This window comes from Perca fluviatilis, chromosome 1 (genome assembly GCF_010015445.1).
Source record: "Perca fluviatilis chromosome 1, GENO_Pfluv_1.0, whole genome shotgun sequence".
Taxonomy (NCBI): Eukaryota; Metazoa; Chordata; class Actinopteri; order Perciformes; family Percidae; genus Perca; species Perca fluviatilis.
The window spans coordinates 1,549,812-1,577,311 of NC_053112.1; the positions used below are offsets into that span (position 1 = coordinate 1,549,812).

General features: G+C 44.0%; 1 protein-coding gene across 1 annotated transcript in view; it reads right to left on the reverse strand.

Moving 5' to 3' along the window:
• The window catches only part of stab2 (stabilin 2), a 106,079-nt gene extending 79,395 nt beyond the window's left edge, over positions 1-26,684 (reverse strand). Inside the window, exons 1-21 of the mRNA XM_039803728.1 lie at positions 26,555-26,684; positions 25,122-25,246; positions 23,890-24,005; positions 20,168-20,253; positions 19,707-19,773; positions 15,865-15,960; positions 14,611-14,675; positions 14,051-14,238; positions 13,829-13,941; positions 12,735-12,931; positions 12,002-12,129; positions 10,417-10,550; positions 9,826-9,905; positions 9,306-9,455; positions 8,803-8,946; positions 6,815-6,877; positions 4,745-4,861; positions 4,215-4,268; positions 3,992-4,072; positions 3,122-3,274; positions 864-923 (exon numbers count right to left, since the gene is read on the reverse strand). Of these exons, the coding sequence (XP_039659662.1) occupies positions 864-923; positions 3,122-3,274; positions 3,992-4,072; positions 4,215-4,268; positions 4,745-4,861; positions 6,815-6,877; positions 8,803-8,946; positions 9,306-9,455; positions 9,826-9,905; positions 10,417-10,550; positions 12,002-12,129; positions 12,735-12,931; positions 13,829-13,941; positions 14,051-14,238; positions 14,611-14,675; positions 15,865-15,960; positions 19,707-19,773; positions 20,168-20,253; positions 23,890-24,005; positions 25,122-25,246; positions 26,555-26,647 (2,310 nt within the window). The 5' untranslated portion in view covers positions 26,648-26,684. The remainder of the gene's footprint in view (positions 1-863; positions 924-3,121; positions 3,275-3,991; positions 4,073-4,214; positions 4,269-4,744; positions 4,862-6,814; positions 6,878-8,802; positions 8,947-9,305; positions 9,456-9,825; positions 9,906-10,416; positions 10,551-12,001; positions 12,130-12,734; positions 12,932-13,828; positions 13,942-14,050; positions 14,239-14,610; positions 14,676-15,864; positions 15,961-19,706; positions 19,774-20,167; positions 20,254-23,889; positions 24,006-25,121; positions 25,247-26,554) is intronic.
• Positions 26,685-27,500: the final 816 nt, after the last annotated feature.

Sequence of the window (27,500 nt, forward strand, 5' to 3'; positions counted from 1 at the left end):
ATAAACTCTTACCATATAAACTCTTACCAAATCTCTTACCGTATAAACTCTTACCGTATAAACTCTTACCGTATAAACTCTTACCGTATAAACTCTTACCATATAAACTCTTACCGTATAAACTCTTACCGTATAAACTCTTACCAAATCTCATACCGTATATTCACATTTAACGAGCTGACATCACCCAATGTTTACCAGTTTTATCATTAAAACAGATTGAAACAGATGAATGGATGATTTATCAGTCGATAATAATGCGTTCATTTCTGCAGCTGCTGGTCGATGAGACGGAGACATCTTACCGTATAAACCCTTACCGTATAAACTCTTACCGTATAAACTCTTACCGTATAAACTCTTACCGTATAAACTCTTACCATATAAACTCTTACCGTATAAACTCTTACCATATAAACTCTTACCAAATCTCTTACCGTATAAACTCTTACCGTATAAACTCTTACCGTATAAACTCTTACCGTATAAACTCTTACCATATAAACTCTTACCGTATAAACTCTTACCATATAAACTCTTACCGTATAAACTCTTACCATATAAACTCTTACCGTATAAACTCTTACCATATAAACTCTTACCAAATCTCATACCGTATAAAGTCTTACCGTATAAACTCTTACCGTATAAACTCTTACCATATAAACTCTTACCAAATCTCATACCGTATAAAGTCTTACCGTATAAACTCTTACCGTATAAACTCTTACCATATAAACTCTTACCATATAAACTCTTACCATATAAACTCTTACCGTATAAACTCTTACCATATAAACTCTTACCAAATCTCATACCGTATAAAGTCTTACCGTATAAAGTCTTACCGTATAAACTCTTACCGTATAAACTCCCGTTGAGCACTGAGACAGTTTGACTTTGGAGCAGCCGACACATTCACCCTGACAACGAAAAGATCATCACACAATCACACAATCACACAAACAATACCAGAGATGGGAAGTAACGAAGTACAAATACTTCGTTACTGTACTTAAGTAGATTTTTTGGATATTTCTACTTTACTTTACTATTTTTTTTTGTGGCGACTTTTTACTTTTACTCCTTACATTTTAACACGAATATCGGTACTTTCTACTCCTTACATTTTAAAAATTGGCTCGTTACTTTAGTTTTGTACAAGAGGTCGTAATGTCGGAGAATAAGCGGCGGACAGCACCCCCCACTCCGCGCTGCGGCGCGGCCTACACAGAAAAAATAGAGAAAAGAAAGAGAGACTGCTGTCCGGAGGATAATCAGTTGAGATCGTGTGTGTGCGTCCTTGAGAACTGTAAGTCGTATAACTTATGTTGTCAGTTAATGTAAGCCTGTTGTTGTATTGGTCTATAGTTCCTGCACAGTTAAAGTAGGTTAGCTAGTGATTTAGTTGTTTGTGTTCTTCACCTGTTAGCTAGGTCTCACGTTGCTACACGCAACGTCATTCACAAGCATCAAAAGAGAGAAGTTGTCCGTGTTTTACAGACACACCTGGGGGGCGGGGGAAGTTTGAAACCAGCATCAGCTTTAAATACGGTCCTAATCTAGTCCTCACTAGCAAATTTCAAATAATTTCACTGGAGTTACCGTTATTATTTTTCACGTGATCAATACTGAATTCAATCTAATTGGATGGGAATATACTGTAGGCTACGTTGCATGTAACGCACCACTACAAGACGACTCGACAGATTCGGCCGCATTCTGCATTCATTTGCGGCAAATAATTGCAGCATGATGGTGGTAACGTTAGCACTAGTAGTATGGACGGCGACATGATTGAAAATGAAGAAAACGGAGATCCTAGAGATTAGGCAGACAAGCAGCAAGACATTCCCAATCATCCCTGGCCTTATCTGAGAGAGATGTTTGAGATAGGCTAGGAGGCATCAAGTATGGATCTGTGAATTCTCACAGAATCACAATTGAATTCATATCTTGCTACTCAGTCAGAATCTTATTAAGATGGAGTCCCAGTCTCTGTCACAATAATCATATATGTGATGTTTGGCAGACATCCATTTAAAATGTAGACAATGGCATATAAAGAGCCTGGTTTTTATGTCCACTGAAGTTTCTCATCTAGCACTCTAGTAACGTGTGTGGTCCAGGTAGCTTTGCATAAAAAATTCGCAAGGCTACTTTTACTTTTATACTTTAAGTACATTTCAAAGCCTGTACTTTGTTACTTTTACTTAAGTAAAGAAGTTAAATCAGTACTTCTACTTTTACCAGAGTATTTTTTAACACAAGTATCTGTACTTCTACTTAAGTACGGGAAGTGAGTACTTTTGCCATCTCTGAACAATACATGCAGCGATGCTGAAACTTCATCCCTGAATCTCCCAAAGTCTCCCATAGTCTCCCAGAGTCTCCCACAGTCTCCAAGAGTCTTCCAGAGTATATCAGAGTCTATCAGAGTCTCTCAGAGTATATCAGAGTCTCCCAGAGTCTATCAGAGTCTCTCAGAGTATATCAGAGTCTCCCAGAGTCTATCAGAGTCTCCCAGAGTCTTCCAGAGTATATCAGAGTCTATCAGAGTCTCTCAGAGTATATCAGAGTCTCCCAGAGTCTATCAGAGTCCATCAGAGTCCATCAGAGTCTCCCAGAGTCTCTACTAGTCTCCCATAGTCTCCTAGAGTCTCCCACAGTCTTGCACAGTCTCTGCTAGTCTCCCACAGTCTCCCAAAGTCTCCCCGAGTCTCCCAGAGTCTCCCAGAATCTCCCACAGTCTCCCAGTCTCCTCGAGTCTCCCAGAGTCTCCCAAAGTCTCTCAGAGTCTCCCAAAGTCTCCCAGAGTCTCCCACAGTCTACCACAGTCTCCCACTGTCTCCCAGTCTCCCACTGTCTCCCAGTCTCCCACAGTCTCCCACAGTCTCCCACAGTCTCTCAGAGTCTCCCAAAGTCTCCCAGAGTCTCCCAAAGTCTCCCAGAGTCTCCCACAGTCTACCACAGTCTCCCAGTCTCCCACAGTCTCCCCAAGTCTCCCAGAGTCTCCCAAAGTCTCCCACAGTCTACCACAGTCTCCCAGTCTCCCACAGTCTCCCACAGTCTCCCACAGTGTCCCACAGTCTCCCCAAGTCTCCCAGAGTCTCCCACACACCTTGATGATCTTGTTCTCAGTGACATCACAGCGGTGAGGCAGCACCGGCAGGATGGAGGGCGGAGTCAGGACCCCGTCCACCACGTACAGGCGCCCGTTCTTAGCTTCCACCGCGGCCTCCAGCACCGCGGCGCCGTTCACCAAAATCTGACCCTGGACACCGAAACAAGCAGCCGCGTTACGACAGCCTGTCCAATAAAACTTTATTCATACCGCGTCTTTCAAACACAGAAAACGTCACGAAGTTGCAGAAGGCCTCGTTACGAAACGTTAAGATTGTTAAATATTAGGTCAGATTTTATGGGAAAAACGCCAACAAAAACACTGAAAAAAGGAGAAAAATAAGAAAAATGTGACAAAAATGTTGGAAAAAAAGATTTAAAATATCGAGAATCTTCGCTAAAAACGCTGAAAAAAGGAACAAAATAGGTAAAAATAAGAAAAAAACGACAAAAAGTTGAAAAAAATAAGAAAAAAAACCTTGTTACGAAACGTTAAGATTGTTAAATATTAGGTCAGATTTTATAACTAAGACTCTGTGATTTCTGATCTTTTCCGAAGGGAAAAAAGGAGCCAAAAACGCTGAAAAAAGGAGAAAAGTAAGAAAAACGTTTAGAGAATACCATTGGCAGTATTGAATAATTGGAGCTCGGACGCAATTTTGTAATTTTCTCAACTTCTGATCCTTTCTGAATAAAAAACTGAAAATTGGAAAAACAGCTTAAAAGATCAACATTTTATAATTTGTCAAAGCGAAAAAATAAAGAAATGAAAAACTGGATAGTTGATGCCATTTTTCTGTTTTTCCAACTGTCTGTGATCCAAACTGACCGTTTACACCGACCGAGACGGTCTGGGATCCAAACTTACGTTCTCCGTCACGTTGATGGTCAGAACCTGATTGGCCATCGTCACAAGCCTGGGACCGGACACGGCATTAAACACCTCCAGCTTTAGAGACAGGAACACCAATCATCACGGGGCCAGGCATGTAACACACACACACACATATATATATACTATATATATATACAGTATATATATATATACTGTATATATATGATATAGTGTTAATATTTAGACTTGTACTCACGGCAGTGGATGGGACGATGTGGTTCCTCAGCAGCTCCACCAGTTTGTGGAGACCCTGGAGTTTCAAAATAAAAGTGTTTTAGAAATGTTTAGACGTTTAACTGAATTTTCAAAATAAAAGTGAAGACTTGTTTCTGTGAGAGACAGAGAGACAGACAGACAGACAGACAGACAGAGAGTGAGACAGGCAGACAGACAGAGAGACATAGGCTACAGACAGACAGAGACATAGACAGAGACAGACAGACAGACAGACAGACAGACAGACAGAAAGAAAGACAGACAGAGAGACATAGGCTACAGACAGACAGAGACATAGACAGAGACAGACAGACAGACAGACAGACAGACAGACAGACAGACAGGCAGAAAGAAAGACAGACAGAGAGTCAGAGAGACAGAGAGACATAGGCTACAGACATACAGAGAGATAGACAGACAGACAGACAGACGAACAGACAGACAGACAGACAGACAGACAGACAGACAGACAGACAGACAGACAGACAGACAGACAGACATTTCAGTGACCTCGGCGCTGCTCAGGTGCGTCAGGTGACCGTCGGGCATGAGGGCGAAGGCCGAGCTGCTCGGAGCAAAGATGGTGATGGGCCCGGGACGGTCCAGGACCGAGACCAGATCAGCTTTCTGCAGACAGACACAGTCACATATGTAGTGGTTGTGTGTTTAAACCACATATGTAGTGGTTGTGTGTTTAAACCACATATGTAGTGGTTGCGTATTTAATCCACATATGTAGTGGTTGCGTATTTAAACCACATATGTAGTGGTTGTGTGTTTAAACCACATATGTAGTGGTTGTGTATTTAAACCACATATGTAGTGGTTGTGTATTTAAACCACATATGTAGTGGTTGTGTATTTAAACCACATATGTAGTGGTTGTGTATTTAAACCACATATGTAGTGGTTGTGTGTTTAAACCACATATGTAGTGGTTGTGTATTTAAACCACATATGTAGTGGTTGTGTATTTAAACCACATATGTAGTGGTTGTGTGTTTAAACCACATATGTAGTGGTTGTGTGTTTAAACCACATATGTAGTGGTTGTGTATTTAAACCACATATGTAGTGGTTGTGTGTTTAAACCACATATGTAGTGGTTGCGTATTCAAACCACATATGTAGTGGTTGTGTATTTAAACCACATATGTAGTGGTTGCGTATTCAAACCACATATGTAGTGGTTGCGTATTTAAACCACATATGTAGTGGTTGTGTATTTAAACACAGTTCCTCAGAGCTTTAGTCTGGATCAACAGAAGAACATTTCCAGGATAAACTTCCTCTCTCTCTGCGTGTGTTTCTGGTCTCAAACTCCGTTCTCTTCAGGAAATGACAACAACCTGGTAGCTAGCAAGCTACACGCTGGAAATATTGTTAATTATGAAGAAAATTTGGATGTTACCACAAGGCAGGCCTGCTCAGGTTCTTTCAGGTATTTCCTTTCAGGTATTTCCTCTCCACTAATACTGTATCTGAAGTCTCTTTTAAAAATATGGATTCGGTGCATCCCTACTTAAATGGTCTGATTTTCTAATCAACTCTCTGTGATTTCAGAGAAGACACACACACACGCACACACACGCACACAGACACACACACACACACACACACAAACACAGACATACACACACACACACACAAACACACACACACACACAAACACACACACACAAACACAGACACACACGCATCACAGCACACCATACCACGCACAAGCAAAGACACAGACACGACACACGGACACACACACACACACACACACACACACACACACACACAACAAACATGCACACATTCGCACACAGACACACGCAAAGACACACACAAACGCACACACGCACACAGACACACACAAACACACACGCAAAGACACACACACGCACACACACACACACACGCACACAGACACACACATGCACAGACAGACAGACACTCACACTCACACAGACACACACACACAGACACACACGCACACACACACACACCACAGACACACACACGCACGAGTACAGACAGACCGACACACAGACAAAGACACACAGATACACACTCACACAGACACACACACACACACACACAGACACACACACACACATATAGACACACACAAAGACACACACACAGACACACACACATACACACAGACACACCCACACATACTCACACACACACGCACATAGACACACACACACAGACACACACACACAAAGACACACACACACACACACATATATATAGACACACACACAGACACACACACATACACACACACAGACACACACACACACACATATATAGACACACACACAGACACACACACAGACACACACACATACACACACACAGACACACACACACACATATATAGACACACACACAGACACACACACACACACAGACACAAGTCACCCCCCCCCAAACCAACAGGACTATCTGATGAATCAATCTCCTGTTCCTCCGTGGCACAAACCACTCAGGGAGTTTAGTCTCCTATCCCAGAATGCATCTGTGGTCCAGCGAGCTCCGCCAGTGTTTGCAGGAATCGACAGAAGACCTGAGATCTCCACGTACCTCCAGCAACGACTTGAACTTGTCAAATTTCCCGTAGTCAGAAATGATCTTCATCAGATTCTCCTGAGAACACACACAACACCTTTCATGTCATTTCTCCCCATTTTGTTTTTTGCTGAAAAACAATTAAAATAAACTAAATACTAGTGAAAGATGAAAAATTATTTCCCATTAAAAAAAACACACAGAACCTAAACTTTCCTTCTTCTTGATAATCAAAAGAGACGTGGAAGTCTCACTTTTAACAATTTGGGACCTTTAAACATGTTTGACATGAACTAGTAGCAGCATGAAGGTGAAAGATAAAAGATGAACCGATGATACGACCTCATCACGATATGACCTCATCACGATACTTATGTCACGATACGACCTCATCACGATACTTATGTCACGATACGTCGACCTGCGTCCACGATCGCCACGATACGATAGACCTCATCACGATACTTATGTCACGATACAACCTCATCACGATACAACCTCATCACGATACGACCTCATCACGATACTTATGTCACGATACGACCTCATCACGATACTTATGTCACAATACGACCTCAACACGATATGACCTCATCACAATATGACCTCATCACGATACGACCTCATCACGATACGACCTCATCACGATACGACCTCATCACGATACGACCTCATCAAGATTCTTATGTCACGATACGACCTCATCACGATATGACCTCATCACAATATGACCTCATCACGATACGACCTCATCACGATAAGACCTCATCACGATACTTATGTCACGATACGACCTCATCACAATATGACCTCATCACGATACGACCTCATCACGATACGACCTCATCACGATACAACCTCATCACGATACGACCTCATCACGATACGACCTCATCACGATACTTATGTCACGATACGACCTCATCACGATACTTATGTCACGATACGACCTCATCACGATATGACCTCATCACAATATGACCTCATCACGATACAACCTCATCACGATACGACCTCATCAAGATTCTTATGTCACGATACGACCTCATCACGATACGACCTCATCACAATATGACCTCATCACGATACGACCTCAATGATTCTGATGCCGGATCACGACTACTCATCCACGATCACGATATCATCACAATACTGCTATGTACGTAGCACGCAACAATTATGTCATGATACGATATCACCACGATACAATATCACCACGATACAATATCACCACGATACAATATCACCACGATACAATACCACCACAATACAATATCACGATACTTATGTCACGATATGATATCCTCACGATACAATATCACAATACTTATGTCACGATACGATATCCTCATGATACAATATTACGATACTTAGGTCACGATACGATATTACCATGATACTTATCTCACGATACTTATGTCACGATACTTATATCACAATAATTATGTCACGATACAATATCATCATGATACGATATCCTCACGATATGAAATTACCACACTACTTATGCCACGATACGATATCCTCACGATACAATATCACGGTACTTATGTCACGATACGATATCCTCACCATACAATATCAGGATACGTATGTCACGATACAATATCCTCATGATACGATATTACCACGATACTTATGTCACGATACAATATAATCACGATAAAATATCACAATACTTATATCACGATACAATATAATCACGATAAAATATCACAATACTTATGCCACGATACAATATCAAAACGATACATATGTCACGATACGATATCCTTATGATACGATATTACCACAATACTTATGTCACGATACAATATAATCACGATAAAATATCACAATACTTATGTCGCAATAACATATCATCGCGATACTTATGTCACGATACAATATTATTATATATCGCGATATTATGCTGTATCGATCCCCCCACTGAGTACTTCTTCTTGTATTAAACGCAGCAGCTGTGCTGATGAGACTGATAAAGGATGAAGCGTCTGTCTCACCTCCGAGTCGCTGTCCACAGTGGGCGCCACGCTGTCCATCAGCTTGTTGATGACGTGGATCATCCCGTTAGACGCCAACAGGTCAGGCTGTAGGATCACGCCCTTCTTCCTGCTGCCATGGAGACGGATCTTAGTCTGGAGGTCCTGGGAGACAGACACGGCTTAATACCCCCTCTACCTGTCTCACCCCCTCTCATTAATGTAACACCTGTCCCACCCCCTTTGATGATGTAATACCTGTCTCACCCCCTCTGATCATATAATACCTGTCTCACCCCTCTGATGATATAACACCTGTCTCACCCTTCTGATAATATAACACCTGTCTCACCCCCTCTGATGATGTAATACCTGTCTCACCCCCTCTGATTATATAATACCTGTCTCACCCCCTCTGATAATATAATACCTGTCTCACCCCCTCTGATGATGTAATACCTGTCTCACCCCTCTGATGATGTATTAACTGTCTCACCCCTCTGATGATATAACACCTGTCTCACCCCCTCTGATGTGTCCGTCTCGGCTGATTTTCCCGTCAGGGTGTAGAAGACGTCCGTTTTCTTCAGAGTGTCAAACGGCATCACCCCGGCAACCAGGTGCATCTTACACAGGTACTTAGCTTTAGACGAATCAGCAGTCAGCGTCTTCAGCTGAGGGACAGACAGGCAGATTAAAGAGACAGACAGACAGTCAGAGAGACACACAAACAAACAGGTTAGAGAGAGACAGACAGTCAGGTTAGAGAGATAGACATATTAGAGAGATAGACAGACAGGTTAAAGAGACAGACAGACAGACAGGTTAGAGAGAAAGACAGACAGACAGACAGACAGACAGACAGACAGGTTAGAGAGACAGACATATTAGAGAGACAGGTTAAAGAGACAGACAGACAAGTTAAAGAGACAGAGAGACAGACAGACAAGTTAAAGAGACAGAGAGATAGACAGAGAGACAGAGAGACAGACAGACAGACAGACAGACAGACCATTAACTACAGGATGAATGAAATGATCTTACTGAAGTTCCTTTGAAGCCTTTGTTGATCGGGACAAACAGAGTGAAAGGTCCCAAATTCTGGAGCTGCCAGACCAGAGGACCTGGAGACACACACACACACACAGAGACACACACACACACACACACACACAGACACACACACACACACACACACACACACACACACACACACACACACATGGAAGACACAGAACAATTAGTTTTAATGTAATATGAAGCCTGGACCCCCCTCTGGCTCCCCTAAAGAATATCTTTGGTGCATTTTTGACCTTTATTTTGAAAGGACAGCTGAAGACATGAAAGGAGAGAGAGGGGGGGGGGGGGAATGACATGCAGCAAAGGGCCGCAGGTCGGAGTCGAACGTGCGGCCCACTGGGTCAAGGACCAAACCTCTATATATGGGCCCCCGACTCAAAGAGAGAATATTACTCATCTAATGTGATAAATATCACGTAGTATTGTTAGTCTTCAGTCGAACCAAACGTACGGAGTATATCTGGTATGGCACACAGCGTTTTATATGTTTGGTAGAGCCGGTGGTTCGAGCCCAGCCCCCCACCTCCATTGGCCCTGATAACTGTAAAAAGGTACCGAGCAGAGTGATGGCGCTGCTCAGCTGGCCGCTCCACTGTCCTCCCGGCTCCGTGTTCAGCTCGTTCAGACGCTGGACGATGTTGCCGTAACACACTTTACCGTTACCAAGGTAACCCTGGAGACAGGTGCACCTGAGGGACACGAGACACGCCAGAAACACCTGTCAGAAACATCTGTCAGAAACACCTGTCAGAAACATCTGTCAGAAACACCTGTCAGAAACACCTGTCAGAAACATCTGTCAGAAACATCTGTCAGAAACACCTGTCAGAAACACCTGTCAGAAACATCTGTCAGAAACATCTGTCAGAAACACCTGTCAGAAACACCTGTCAGAAACATCTGTCAGAAACATCTGTCAGAAACACCTGTCAGAAACATCTGTCAGAAACACCTGTCAGAAACATCTGTCAGAAACACCTGTCAGAAACATCTGTCAGAAACACCTGTCAGAAACACCTGTCAGAAACATCTGTCAGAAACATCTGTCAGAAACACCTGTCAGAAACATCTGTCAGAAACATCTGTCAGAAACACCTGTCAGAAACACCTGTCAGAAACACCTGTCAGAAACATCTGTCAGAAACACCTGTCAGAAACATCTGTCAGAAACATCTGTCAGAAACACCTGTCAGAAACACCTGTCAGAAACACCTGTCAGAAACATCTGTCAGAAACACCTGTCAGAAACACCTGTCAGAAACACCTGTCAGAAACATCTGTCACAAACATCTGTCACAAACATCTGTCACAAACACCTGAAAAAGTGACAAATATCTCATAGAAAGTGACCAAAATTTCAAAAAAGGGAAAAAAGTGACAAAAAATGACAAAAAAAGTGAAAAAAATATTTAAAAAGTGAAAAAAGTGACAATATTGTGAAAAATTTCGAAATAAAATGTCCAAAAAGTGATTAAAATCTCAGAAAAAAGTGACAAATGTAAAAACAAAATAAAACAAATTTTTTTTCAAAAGGTTCAGAAACAGTGACAAAAACACAACGGGGGAAGCCACATAAGTGTCGAAAAAGACGTTGATTAAGGCTTTCTGAGTGAAAAATATTTCTTTATTTCTATAAACTGTGCAAAGACACCAGCTGGTCCAAATTAAAATAAAAGGGCAGATTGACAGGTAGAGACAGAACCAGAACCGTGGTACAGTTAGCGTCCCGGTCAGAAACACCTGTCAGGGAGGGAACGATACACTCGACTCAGGATATAATACAAAAAGTGACAAAAATGTTAGAAAAAGTGACAAAAAGGGTGTCAAATATGTCATAAAAGGGAAAAAAGTGACAACAAAATTACAAAAAAAAAATAAAAAATCTCAAATCTAAAAAAAAATCAAATAAAAGTTACTGAAGATGTCAAAATTGTGACAAAATTGTCAAAAAGTGAAAAAAGTGACAAAAAAGTGACAAAAATGTCAAAACATTCACATAAGTGTCGAATAAGACGTTGATGAAGGATTTTTGAGTGAATAATATTTCTTGATATATTCTATAAACTGTGCAGAGACACCAGCTGGTCCAAATTAAAATAAAAGGACAGATAGACAGGTAGAGACAAAGAGAGGGACTGACTGGACTCGGTCCGGGCCGACCGTGGTGCAGTTAGCGTCCCGGTGGCAGGAGTCGGGTCTACAGGCGTCCCTCAGGCTGCAGGACATGTCCAACAGACGCTCGAAACCAGGGAGACACTCACAGTGAGACTGGAGACAGAGAGACAGACAGGTTAGAGACCAGGGAGACACTCGCAGTAATACTGGAGACAGACCTCGTAGTGAGACACACAAATGCACGCACACACACACACACACAGACAGACACACACACACACACAAAGACACAGAGACACAAACATGCACGCACACACACACAGACAGACAAACATACAGAGACACACACACAGAGACACACACACACACACACAGACAGACAGACAGACAGACAGACACAGACACACACACAACGACAGACAAACACACAGAGACACACACACAGACACACACACACACACACACACACACAGACAGACACACACAGACACACAGACACACACATACAGAGGCAAACACACACACACACAGACATACAGAGACACACACACACAGACAGACAGACACACACACACACACACACAGACAGACACACACACACACACACAGACAGACAGACAGACAGACAGACACAGACAGACAGACAGACAGACAGACACACACACACACACACACACACACACACACACAGACACACAGTGAGACTGGAGACATGTAACTGTAACTGAGAGTAATCTCTATTCTGGAGTATTTCTCACCGTTCCCGGTCCATCGTAGACGCAGCGCGTGGACTCGGCGTGGCAGCCTCCATGGCGGCTCTGACACGGGTCGATCGCCACGCACACCCGTCCGTCGCCGCTGTAACCACGGTTACAGGCACACAGGTGCTGGTTGGGACCGGTGTGGACGCAGGACGCCTGGACGTGGCAGACCCGCCGGAGACACGGGTTAATGGCTGCAGAGACAAACATCAGAGTCAGGACCTTTGAACAGATACACACACACAGATACACACACAGAGACACACAGAGACACACACAGAGACACACACAGAGACACACACACAGAGACACACACAGAGACACACACACAGAGACACACACAGAGACACACACAGAGACACACACACAGAGACACACACACAGAGACACACACAGAGACACACACACAGAGACACACACACACACATATACACACACAGATACACACAGAGACACACACACAGACACACACACAATTACACACACACACACACACACACACAGAACACACACACAGATACACACACAGAGACACACACACAGAGACAACACACACACAACCATATACACACACACAGATACACACCAACACACACACACACACACACACCCCCCACACACATACACACACACACACACCACACACCACACACTACACACAGCACACACACATACCACTAACATACACACACACACCACCAATACCCACACATACACACACAAACCATACACACACACACACACACACACACATATACAACACAACAACACACGAAAACACACACACACACACACACACACAGAAACATCACACACACACACATACACATATACACCTACACACACAACAAAAACACACACACAAACACACACACAAGCACACACACACAAAACACACACACACTACATCCACCACACACACACCACCCCACAAACCACCAACTACAACACATATACACACATTCAATACAACATACACACATCAGACACACATACACACACACAAACACACACACACACACACACATACACACCGGTTAACGAGTAAAACATGTAACTCAAGTAATAACTCTATTCTAGGTATTTCTCACGTTCCCGGTCATCGTAGAGCGGCCCAGCGGATTTCGGCGTGGCGAAAGCCTCCGTAAACTCCTGACCATGAGAATTCGTCGCCACGCCTGCGTCCGTAGCTACCCGCTGAAACCTGATTTTGAGCACAGTCTTTGATTCAAGTGTGGGCTGTGCTGGGCTCCCACTTCTGGGTCTTCCTTCTGGGGTGTCAAGTCAGGGCTGCTTTCGTCCCCCTGGGCCACCAGTTTCCCTGAGGGTTTCCAGGGGCCACAGGGGTTTCCACACACCAGGGGTTTCCTGGGGTTTCCACACATTCCTGGGGTCCACACACACTGGGGCCACACTGGGGTTTCCTGGGATACACACAGGGGTTTCCTGGGGTTCCACTGGGATCACTGGGGTCTGGGGCTGGGATCCACTGGGTCCTGGTCTGGGGCCACACACACATGCCTGTCGGTGGTCAGTCTCAGGTGTCCGTCCATTCCGTGCTCTGGGGTTCCTGTTTCCTGGGGTCTTTCTTTCTGGTCCCTCCGTTTCCCTAGGGTTCATTCTTTCCGTTTCGTTCTTTCCCTCCTGGGTTTCAGGTCCCTCCATTCTTTCTAAGTTTCGGTTTCCTCCGGGTTCGTTCCGTGCTCCGTTTCGGTTTCCTCCAGAGTGCTTTTTGGTTTCCCTGGGGTTCCCTCAGTGCTCCTAGGGTCCACACAGGTTAGATTTCACTGGAGTTTCAACTCAGTGCTTTCCTTTTACTCCAGGAACCCTGGGGGGTCAGAACCACACACCTCAGGGTAACTCTGGGACACACAGGGGACAGACACACACTCAGGTAACTCTGGGACACACAGGGGACAGACGCACACTCAGGTAACTCTGGGACACAGACACACAGTCAGGTATCTCTGGGACACACAGGGGACAGACACACACTCAGGTAACTCTGGGACACAGACACACACTCAGGTAACTCTGGGACACACAGGGGACAGACACACACTCAGGTAACTCTGGGACACACAGGGGACAGACACACACTCAGGTAACTCTGGGAGACACAGGGGACAGACACACACTCAGGTATAACTCTGGGACACACAGGGGAAGACACACACCTCAGGTAACTCTGGACACCACAAAGGGACAGACACACACTCAGGTAACTCTGGGACACACAGGGGACAGACACAAATAGTAACTCTGGGACACAGACACACACTCAGATATCTCTGGGAAACACAGGGGGACAGACACACACTCAGGTAACTCTGGGACACACAGGGGACAGACACACACTCAGGTATCTCTGGGACGCACAGGGGACAGACACACACTCAGGTAACTCTGGGACACAGACACACACTCAGGTAACTCTGGGACACACAGGGGACAGACACACACTCAGGTATCTCTTGGACACACAGGGGACAGACACACACTCAGGTAACTCTGGGACACACAGGGGACAGACACACACTCAGGTAACTCTGGGACACACAGGGGACAGACACACACTCAGGTATCTCTGGGACACACAGGGGACAGACACACACTCAGGTAACTCTGGGACACAGACACACACTCAGGTATCTCTGGGACACACAGGGGACAGACAGGGGACAGACACACACTCAGGTAACTCTGAGACACAGACACACACTCAGGTATCTCTGGGACACACAGGGGACAGACACACACTCAGGTAACTCTGGGACACACAGGGGACAGACACACACTCAGGTATCTCTGGGACACAGACACACACTCATGTAACTCTGAGACACACAGGGGACAGACACACACTCAGGTATCTCTGGGACACAGACACACACTCATGTAACTCTGAGACACACAGGGGACAGACACACACTCAGGCAACTCTGGGACAGACAGGGGACAGACACACACTCAGGTAACTCTGGGACACACAGGGGACAGACACACTCAGGTAACTCTGGGACACAGGGGACAGACACACACTCAGGTAACTCTGAGACACAGGGGACAGACACACACTCAGGTAACTCTGAGACACAGGGGACAGACACACACAAATGGAACTGACCTCGGTCACAGTTGTCCCCGGTGTATCCGGAGAAACAGGTGCATCTCCCGTCCCCGTTCAGACCCGAGGCACACAGACCGTGGACACAGAGACACTCTGCACACACAGGAGACAACAGACAGTCAAATAAATGGACACAGAGACACTCTGCACACAGGAAACCACAGACAGTCAAAGAAATGGACACAGGGACAGTCTGCACACAGGAGACCACAGACAGTCAAAGATGGACACAGAGACACTCTGCACACACAGGAGACCACAGACAGTCAAAGAAATGGACACAGGGACACTCTGCACAGACAGGAGACAACAGACAGTCAAATAAATGGACACAGAGACACTCTGCACACAGGAAACCACAGACAGTCAAAGAAATGGACACAGGGACAGTCTGCACACACAGGAAACCACAGACAGTCAAAGAAATGGACACAGGGACAGTCTGCACACACAGGAGACCACAGACAGTCAAAGAAATGGGAATTGTTACACTGAATTTAGGAAGACTACATTTGGTCAATCAGCTTTTTCATTTACTGCAGTAAAAAAGTGGAACTTAATTCCACTTCACATTAGAGATTGTGTAAGTCTCAGCAGTTTTAAAATGTCCTTAAAGTGTCCATATTATGAAAAGAAATCATTTTTCTGGGATTTGGGGTGTTATTTTGTGTCTCTGGTGCTTCCACACACATACAGACTTTGACAAGGTTGAGATATGAGTTTCTGAATGTGTCCTGCCTTCAGTCTCCTGGTGAGCTGGTCAAAATCGGCACTGCTTTCTACGTCACTAGCCAAAACGAGCTGCCTAACCGCAACCGTTAGCATGCCAGCATGCTAGCTCGTTCTCAATAGCAAAGCACTGCTACAACACACACTAGTTCACCATAATCTCCAGAAGAACTACTTCCATGTGCGCCCTGGTTTAGAAGAAGTCTCCCAGCTGATCCTGCCTTGTAACTGACTGAAGTTGGAGAAACAGCCTTTCTTTTACTGTCTATGGAGCTAGCTGACATGATCTACATCTTAGCTACTGAGAATGTGCGAGTGCAATCAAAGATAGTACAGAAGAAAAGAGGTCTCACTCTGTAGCTAAAACAGAGACCTGAACACAGGGTGAAAAGAGAACCTGCAGCAATGTGCAGTACAACTAAAATATGGTGTTTTTAGATAATTAAACCATGTAATTCTGGTACAACCTCTAAAATCCAATTATTAACCTGAAAATGAGCAGAATATGGGCGCTTTAAAGACTTGGCTGAAGGCAAATCAACGATGTGATCATTGATTGTTTCATAACATGGAATGTATATTTTGTATTCTGGTTTATATGTGATGTAAAGCTTGTCACATGTTATTTGTTGTTAAGTTTTTATCTGTTTTGATAGTATTGTCTGTATTGTCTGTATTGTCCTTGTATGTCCCTTGCCCAGGGACCACAGATGTAAATTAGCTGTATAGCTAACTCTGGTACAGGGCTTGAACTGTGCATGGTCCCTGACAAATAAACTAATAAAATAAAAAATTAATAAAATGTGAGTCCAAACTGCCTGCGAGCTTCTCCTGTATACGGTAATTCAGCCTGATCTCCTGAAAATGGCGTATGTAGGACACGCCAATTCGTATGGCATTATTTGCGTGTTATCCAGTCCTTCCAGAAAAATGCGGAGTAGGTATAGGCGTGGCATGGCGGGGCATTTCCACGTTAACTGGCCAAACAGGAAGTGTTTTCTGTTTCCTGCAAAGTGGGGTAAGCGAGCATCCGGAATACGTAGCTCCTATGGCGCCATTTTGATGCTACCAAGCCATCACCTCCCGTTAGCATCCCATTGACTCCCATTCATTCTGACGTCACTTTGAAAGAGAATAACTTTACATCTGAAGAGTTTAAAGACTCTATTTGTCCGTTGTTTATTTCTAAAGAAACACGACCATGAATAACTCAGCCCTTCCAGAAAAATACAGAGGTTTTTTGTGATTGTTGTGGGGCAAAAATCCTTGATTATGCGACACGTTTTCTTAAAAAATGCGATGTGGGATATTTATGCAACTTTCTCCTAAGATATATTATGGGACTTTATTGCAACAAAATGCGGATTATGACATCATATTTTGGATTTGAAGTTATTTTAAATTTATGGATATTATGTGTTAAATAATAGAATTTTTGATTTATCAAGTTTTACGCGTCCATTGACCTACATTATTTTGCTATTGCGTAGCCAGTAACGTGAGGTACAAGGTAATGGAGCCTTTTATACATTGTCGTGTTTCTTTAGAAATAAACAACGGACAAATAGAGTCTTTAAACTCTTCAGATGTAAAGTTATTCTCTGTCAAAGTGACGTCAGAATGAATGGGAGTCAATGGGATGCTAACGGGAGGTGATGGCTTGTTAGCATCAAAATGGCGCCATAGGAGGTTAGAGTTCTGAAGCGAAGCTTACCCCCCTTGGATAACATAGACACAGGCTAATTACTGATCACTAACATGCTAGTTAACATTAGTAATTAAACTTAAACAGCTAATGTAAGTCCAAACTGCCTGTGAGCTTCTCCTGTACTATACGGTAATTCAGACTGATCTCCTGAAAATGTTGTATATAGTACACGCTAATTTGTATGGCATTATTTTCGTGTTATCAAGTTTTTCCACGCCGTTTGGCGTCCATTGCCTTACATTATGTTGCTATTGCGTTTTCGTATCCATAGCAAGTAGTATGAAAGGGGTGTGGTGACGGATTGGTAAAACACAGGACTTTCACCCGGGACAGTGGAAAATCTTTTAATAAAGCCTTCCCCAATGTTCTTTTCCTAAACCCAACCTTTTTGTTTTTACAGGCGTGAAGTTCTTGCGATAGCACGGCACAGCGTAGACATACACGCTCAAAATACGTACAGATAACATGCCACTTGGCTTTAGGAAAAGTGGGCGTATATGTTTGCGCAAAGTCATGACGCCACGTTGGGTAATACCTCTACTATGTGACAGTACGTCTGCTACGGAGCCATAACGTGAGCTACAAGGTAATGGAGCCTTTTATACATTGTCGTGTTTCTTTAGAAATAAACAACGGACAAATAGAGTCTTTAAACTCTTCAGATGTAAAGTTATTCACTGTCAAAGTGACGTCAGAATGAATGGGAGTCAATGGGATGCTAACGGGAGGTGATGGCTTGGTAGCATCAAAATCTCCCCCATAGGAGGTTCACTTTCCAGATGCTCGCTTACCAAGCTTGCAGGAAACAGAAACACTTCCTGTTTGGCCAGGAAACAACGTGGAAATCTACACCGTGTGATCTCAAATTAAAAGCTTCACAATTTAGCTTTGGTCTGTCACTGCCCAATGTGAGTCGAGTGCCGATGTGAGTTGCGCATGCGTCACTTTGCGACAAGTAGCCTCCAAGATGCTAACGGCTTTTTGAGCTAACGTTAACAATCTAACAATCATAGACAGCTACAACGTTTTTGAAATTATTTCCATCTTCTGTTATTGTATGTAAAGAGAAATGTTTATATTTCAGTAAGACACGTTATGGCGTAAACTGTTTTAAATCTGAGCATGCTCGACTCACATCGGGCAGTGACAAGGTCTTTAGATTAGGCTATACTGTACAATAAATTCATAATGGCTGACTTCCTGTTGGGTTTAGGGGGGGTGTGGCTCCAAGAGGCTTTTTTTGTAAGTTTCGATGTGATACATGTGTCTACATACTTTCATACCTCTAGGTGAAGGTTAGAGGGGGGGGGCTTTAACTCTGAAGAATGTTAGGGGGCCCTAAGAATGAACATTTAAATATCAAGAGAAGAGAAGAAGAAGAAGAAGGTGATTATGTAATTACCTGAGGAGCAGGAGGAGCCGTATCGACCAGGAGAACAGTCCTCACACGCAGTTCCTGCAAAACCCACCTGATGTACACACACAGACACACACACACACACATACACGCACGCAGACACACACACACACAGACACACACACACACACAGACACACACACACACACACACACACACACACACACATACACGCACGCACACACACACGCAGACACACACACACACACAGACACACACACACACACATACACGCACGCAGACACACACGCGCGCAGACACACATACACACACAGAGACACAATTATAAAAGCGACAAAAATGTTAAATCAAAAAGACATAGCGACAGAAAACTGCTGGACTCTTGCCCAGTGCACGAAGTTGGCTCTGACCTAAAGCATTGTGGGAAGTGTAGTCAGAAGTGTTACTCTAATCCAACAGTGAACGTGTAGATCCAGGTGTGTTACCTGACAGCTGCAGGTCCCGTTTCCTCCCATGCCGTCAGAACACACTCCTCTGTTGCTGCAGGGTCTGTCGGCCCGGTCGGGACACTCTGAAACCCAAACGCCCAGCGCTCAGAACCAGAACACACTCCTCCAGTCCAATCCAATCCAACTTTATTTGTAAAGCACATTTAAAACAACCAGGTTGACCAAAAGTGCTGGACATTGACATTATTTCGGAGAGATTATGAAACACACGAGTAACAAAAACTAGTGCTGTCAAACAATTAAAATATTAAATCGCAATTAATCGCATTAATGTCATAGTTAACTCGCGATTAATCGCATTAATGTCATAGTTAACCCACGATTAATTGCATTAATGTCATAATTAACTCGCGATTAATCGCATTAATGTCATAGTTAACCCACGATTAATTGCATTAATGTCATAATTAACTCGCGATTAATCGCATTAATGTCATAGTTAACCCGCGATTAATTGCATTAATGTCATAATTAACTCGCAATTAATTGCATTAATGTCATAGTTAACTCGCGAATAATCGCATTAATGTCATAGTTAACTCACAATTAATCGCATTAATGTCATAGTTAACTCGCAATTAATCGCATTAATGTCATAATTAACTCACGATTAATCGCATTAATATCAAACTTAACTCGCAATTAATCGCATTAATGTCATAGTTAACTGGCAATTAATCGCATTAATGTCCGAGTTAACTCGCAATTAATCGCATTAATGTCATAGTTAACCCGCGATTAATCGCACATTTTCATCTATTCTAAATGTCCCTTGATTTTCTTTTTGTCCCATTATATTTTCTCATTTTAAATCTCTTATCAACATGGAAAAGTGGATCGGCTTGCTTTGTGCTTTTGTCGCCTGGCTTTGACGAGGGGGGGGGGGGACGAGCTGTGTGCTCGGCCATCAGCTGCTGATTATCGGCTCGGTGTGTCGCCGCCTTAAAAGATTTTTGTCAGATTTTGAGAGGTGGCGAGCCGAGCCGGCCGCTGCTCATTTGCATACAGGGAAGCAGGCTGGAAAATGTCGTTCACGTGAGTTGCATTTCCGGTAAGCGTTCCTTTTGGGTCAATCCTAACCATCCACAGTGGGCACTATACGGCAGGAAGTGGTCAGTGCAGCGTAATGATGGAAGGATGAGGAATGAGACACACAGGGTTCATTTTTGGACAATACTAACCAGCAGGAAGTGTGTGTGTGTGTGTGTGTGTGTGTGTGTGTGTGTGTGTGTGTGCGCGCATGTGTGTGTGTGTGTGTGCATGTGCGTTTGTGTGTGTGCGTGTGTGTGTGTGTGCATGTGTGTGTGTGCGTGTAAGTGGTCAGTGCACATTAATAGCGTACTGACGGAAGTATGAGGAATGAGACACAGCCAAACGGTTCCATTTGTTCCGTTAAAAGTTTAATAAAAAACTCTCTGATTTCCTTTTCTCTTCCAACAGGACATGAACCCCCCGGTCTCCGTGGGTTACTGCCGGGTCTGTCGAAAAAACACAAATGCCTCGCTGAGAACACAACAGGAAACTGTCAGCACACGCTGTCCCTCCACTTCCTTCCTCCCTGTCGTCCCTCTCTGTCTCTGTTTCTACGACTCATCACTTCTTTAATTACCAGATCTGTTTCCTTCGTTTCTCTCTCAGGGAACAGACACGTCCTGGATCATCATCACGAGACTCTGTGGACATGGACTGATAGTCCTGATAACTATGGACCTTTTTCCACAGCAGTCATGTTGACTTGTCTTAGTAGGAAGAGCACAGCTGACATTGATAACCTTAACGATGGCTCAGTTCCATCAAGTGTCCCAGTAAGATATTTCAGTGAGTCAGCATGCACAATACCAGGACCTCTCCTAAGTGGAATGCAGCCATCAGTAATGGTTTAATACCAGGACCTCTCCTAAGTGGAATGCAGCCATCAGTAATGGTTTAATACCAGGGCCTCTCCTAAGTGGAATGCAGCCATCAGTAATGGTTTAATACCAGGGTCTCTCCTAAGTGGAATGCAGTGAACGCGGTGGACGAGAGTGGACAGCGCAGACTGAAATATGGGTTTGTACGTGTTTCTGACTGTAGAACAGGTAGGTGGATTATTGATAAGTTTTGACTCTTTAATCATGGAGGTTTTATTGTAGGCTACTTACAGTAACGAGTGTAGCGTTAGTTCATCTGCGCCATTGGCGGTAAATAATCCTTGGTAACGTTTCCAGTCAGTTACATGTGCTGCGTGAAGTAACGCACACACCTCGGCCCTGCTGTGTGTGTGCGCGCAGCGCGGGCATCGCTATTCAGAATCCAATCTATCTTCCAAAATGCAACGCTTGTATCCAAATGAATTGGTTATAAATTACCTGAGGTGAAAATGTGAAATGTTAGCATTCACACGCTTTGTGCCACTTTGTATGACGTTTGCTGATGCAGCAGACAGAGCCACAGTCTGTGGCTGCAACCAGCCCGACATACGTTTTTACTGGCCCCGGGCCATCGGGCCATTGCTTATGTCGAGCCCAGATTAATGGTTTAATACCAGGGCCTCTCCTAAGTGGAATGCAGCCATCAGTAATGGTTTAATACCAGGACCTCTCCTAAGTGGAATGCAGCCATCAGTAATGGTTTAATACCAGGACCTCTCCTAAGTGGAATGCAGCCATCATTAATGGTTTAATACCCCCCAACCCCGTATGCATCACTTTTCACACGTTTTGCACATTCATAGTCATTTTGCATCTTTTGTCGTTGTTTTACGTCTCTTTTTTTAAAACTGTGAACCGTTGGCCTGTTCAGCATCCATGTCTGTGTGCGCGTGTGGTTGCGTGTGTCTGTGTGTGTGTTGTGTGTGTGTGTGTGTGTGTGTGTGTGTGAGCATCAACACATTTCTGTCCTGCTGACTAAGACTCTGCAGAGAGACAGGATGATCTGCTTCCTGTCGTCCTACAGCTTCACAGTTTCTAAGAACAAAGAAGCTTTCCTGTGTGTGTGTGTGTGTGTGTGTGTGTGTGTGTGTGTGTGTGTGTCTCTGTATTGTGAGAGTGAGAGTTACAGGATCAGTTCTCGTGCAAGTCTGATTATCTTTAGAGTTTAAAGTCCTGGTTCAGGACCTCTCCGTCTGAACGGATCTCATTCTGCATGATAACCTTTCAAAAGTCTTCCCTGGGATTGTGGATGATTGAAGTGCTAGTATTTGGTGGTGGGGGTTGGGGGGGTTAGAAGTCCTCCCTTCCGAGAATTTTTTTCAATTGAAAAATGTGCAAAGTTGATCTGCATCCATAACTAATATCGTAACACATACTGCGGTTTTCTGGGATATCTTGCAGTTCATAACCTTTTTACTAACTTCAGATTTTCTCCCCAAAGGAAAATGTTGTCAACATCTGTTTGATCTAAAGAGATAAACATTTGGGGCCCTATATCTTGCACCTGGCGCAGCGCAAAGCCCGACGCAAGTGTGTCTTTGCTAGTTTAAGACCTGTGCATTCTGGGCGTGCTGGTCTTACAGGGAGGTGTGTTCAGGTGCATTCTGGGCGTGCTGGTCTTACAGGGAGGTGTGTTCAGGTGCATTCTCGCTATCTAGAGGCAGTGGGAAGTGATCGCTCCATTGACCAACAAAAACCTGGTCTAAAGTCAATAACGCAGCATTTCATTGTTATTTTAATAGAGCATTAGTAAAGTTTCGACACACTATGCTTGTCACACACACTCACCGGTACAGTCGGGCCCCCAGAAGCCTGGACAGCAGCTATTCACCTGGGCCTCCTTGTAGCACTCGAAGGAGCAGCCGCTGATCGGCAGCTTCAGGTTCGGAGTCCGGATGTAGTACCTGCACACACAGACACACAAACATGTGTTACACACAGACACACAAACATGTGTCAGAAACAGATACACAAACATGTGTTACACACAGACACACAAACATGTGTTACACACAGACACACACACATGTGTTACACACAGACACACACACGTGTCAGAAACAGATACACAAACATGTGTAACACACAAACACACACACATGTGTTACACAAAGACACAGAAACGTGTCACACACAGACACACAAACATGTGTTACACACAGACACACAAACACACAGACACACAAACATGTATCAGACACAGATACACACACCTATCACACACAGACACACAAACATGTGTCAGACACAGACACACAAACATGTGTCACACAAAGACACACAAACATCTGTCACAAAAAGACACACAAACATCTGTCACACACAGACACACAAACATCTGTCACACACAGACACACAAACATGTGTCACACAAAGACACACAAACATCTGTCACACACAGACACACAAACACACACAGACACACAAACATGTGTCACACAAAGACACACAAACATCTGTCACACACAGACACACAAACACACACAGACACACACACATCTGTCACAAACACACACACACATCTGTCACACACAGACACACAAATATCTGTGTGCATGCACGTGTGTGTGCGTGCATGTGTGTGTATGAGTGTGTGTGTGAGTGTATGTGTGTGCGTGCATGTGTATGTGTGTGTGTGAGTGTATGTGTGTGCGTGCATGTGTGTGTGTGTGTGTGTGTGTGTGTGTGTGTGTGTGTGTGTGTGTGCATGTAAGAGTGTGTGTATGTGTGTGTGTGTGTGCATGTAAGAGTGTGTGTGTGTGTGTGTGTGTGTGTGTGTGTGTATGTGTGTGTGTGTGTGAAGGTGTGTATTATTGTGCATGTGTGTGTGTGTGTGTGTAATGTGTGTGTGTGTGTGCATGTGTGTTGTGTATGTGTGTGTGTGTGTGTGTGTGTGTGTGTGTGTGTGTGTGCATGTAAGAGTGTGTGTGTGTGTGTGTGTGTGTGTGTGCATGTAAGAGTGTGTGTGTGTGTGTGTGTGTGTGTGTGTGTGTGTGTGTGTGTGTGTGTGTGTATCTTACTTGCAGTCCTGCTGGGTGGACCCAGGCGTGCGTCTGTATCCGGAGGGACATGACATCAGCGCGCCGATGTTGCACGAGTGGCACGCGGTCCGAGTCCTCAACACGGTGGAGTTGGAGCAGAAGTTCTGATCCAAACACACAGACCCGTTACACACTCTACACACTCAGGTCACACATTACACACTCACACATTACACACTCACACATTACACACTCACACATTACACACTCAGGTCACACGTTACACACTCACACATTACACACTCAGGTCACACATTACACACTCACACATTACACACTCAGGTCACACAATTACACACTCACACATTACACACTCAGGTCACACATTACACACTCACACATTACACACTCACACATTACACACTCAGGTCATACATTACACACTCACAACACACTCACACGTCTCACACTCAACCGTAACCGAACATTAGAAATGGATCATAGCGGAGAGATGATAATCAAACAATACAAAGTTTCTGAGAAACTTTTCTCAGGAATCCAAACATCAGAGACATGAGTGGAGCGTAAACAGGAAGTGGTCGTTATCAGCTCCATCTGATCCACCCAGGAAACTCACACACACTCACATATACACACTCAGACACACACACACACACACACACACATATACACACAGAGACACACACACACACACACACACACACACACACACACACACACACACACACACAGAGACACACACACACACACACACACAGGCATACACACACACACACACACACACACACACACACACACACATACACACACACACACACAGACACACAGACACACAGAGACACACACACACACACACACATACAAACATACACATACACACACACAGAAACATAGAGACAGAGACACACACAGAGACACAGACACACATACACACACACATACACACACACACACACTGGCACACAGTTACACAGTTACACAGACACACACACACATACATACATACACAGACACACACACACACACACACACACACACACACACACACACACACACAAGCACTTTATCACATTTTTAAACTTCATAATCAAAGTGAATAAAGTATGAAGTCTGCTGATTTAAATCACTGTCATCCAGAAAGGTTTCAGGATCATTTAAGGATCTTGTAAATCAGCTGTAAAATAATAGATTCATGAGATATTATCACCAAATTTTAACTGGCACCAGGTGAGACTTCTTGCTGTAGCCCCATATGTCCCGACAACAGCCATCTGCAGGCATTCATTTAATAAAAATAATAATTCGAGCGGACAGTATATTCAGTATATTCTGTCACTCAAAGCCAACAGCACTCACAGAGAGGAAGTTACCGTACTCATGCATGCACACCCAATGGTCCCAGAGCTGTGGCGTGGACGGGCGTTTGTCCGGTAAAAGGAGAGATATCCTACCTGTTGTGATGCAGCAGAGATCTTCATCACCATCATCATCATCATCATCATCAGAGAGACCAACGGCAGCTTCAGACTCCGACTCGACTCCATGACTTCTGATCTCTTTCTCTGCACCTCTCCTCCTTTTTTAGCATCTCTCTCTCTCTCTCTCTCTCTCTCTCTCTTCCTGTATCTCTCCCTCTCTTCCTGTATTTCTCCCTCTCTTCCTCTCCCATGAGTCCTTCCTGTGTTTCCTGAAAATCTCCAAAGAAAACTGCTGAGTCTGAAGAGCTTTACAGCACACACACACACACACACACACACACAGATGGGCAGAAACTTTGACTTTTCACACACAGACACACAGGTTTGTTTCACTATCTTTGTGGGGACTGTAAGAAATAAAAATAATCAGTCAAGCTGGCTGTGCTGTATGAGGATACAAATTATAGTTTTAATAGTATTGTGTGTTTAGTGTGTTTAAGTGGAAGAGCACCGTGACAGCTTAGTCATGCAAAATTAAAAAAAAAAGGATACTGTTGTACATGCAGAAAGCAGCACTGTATGACTGTGGTCAGAGAGCAACAAGAGTGCAGCAACAAAGTTAATATCAGTTTGATATCAGTTTGACCATGAAAGTAAGTAACTTCTCAACCTGTGACGGACAACAGCAGCGCATTGTTCTCTCTGACCATCAGCATAGCTAAAGTCTGCCTAACAACTGATGAAGAGGGAGTGTGCCGAAAGACTGGGACCAGTCTGTGCACCAACCAGGAGAGGCGAAGTCTAAACCACGGTACTCCTCCAACTTCTAATAAACAAATCAAAATGCTATTAGAGACTGATATATGAATTCATGTATAAGCCAGAAAATTCAGGCTGATGAGAAGCCGTTGGTGCCTAACTCCCTTCGGACACGTGTACGTTTATGCTCTTATCATTTTACTTAAATAAATACTTGTTA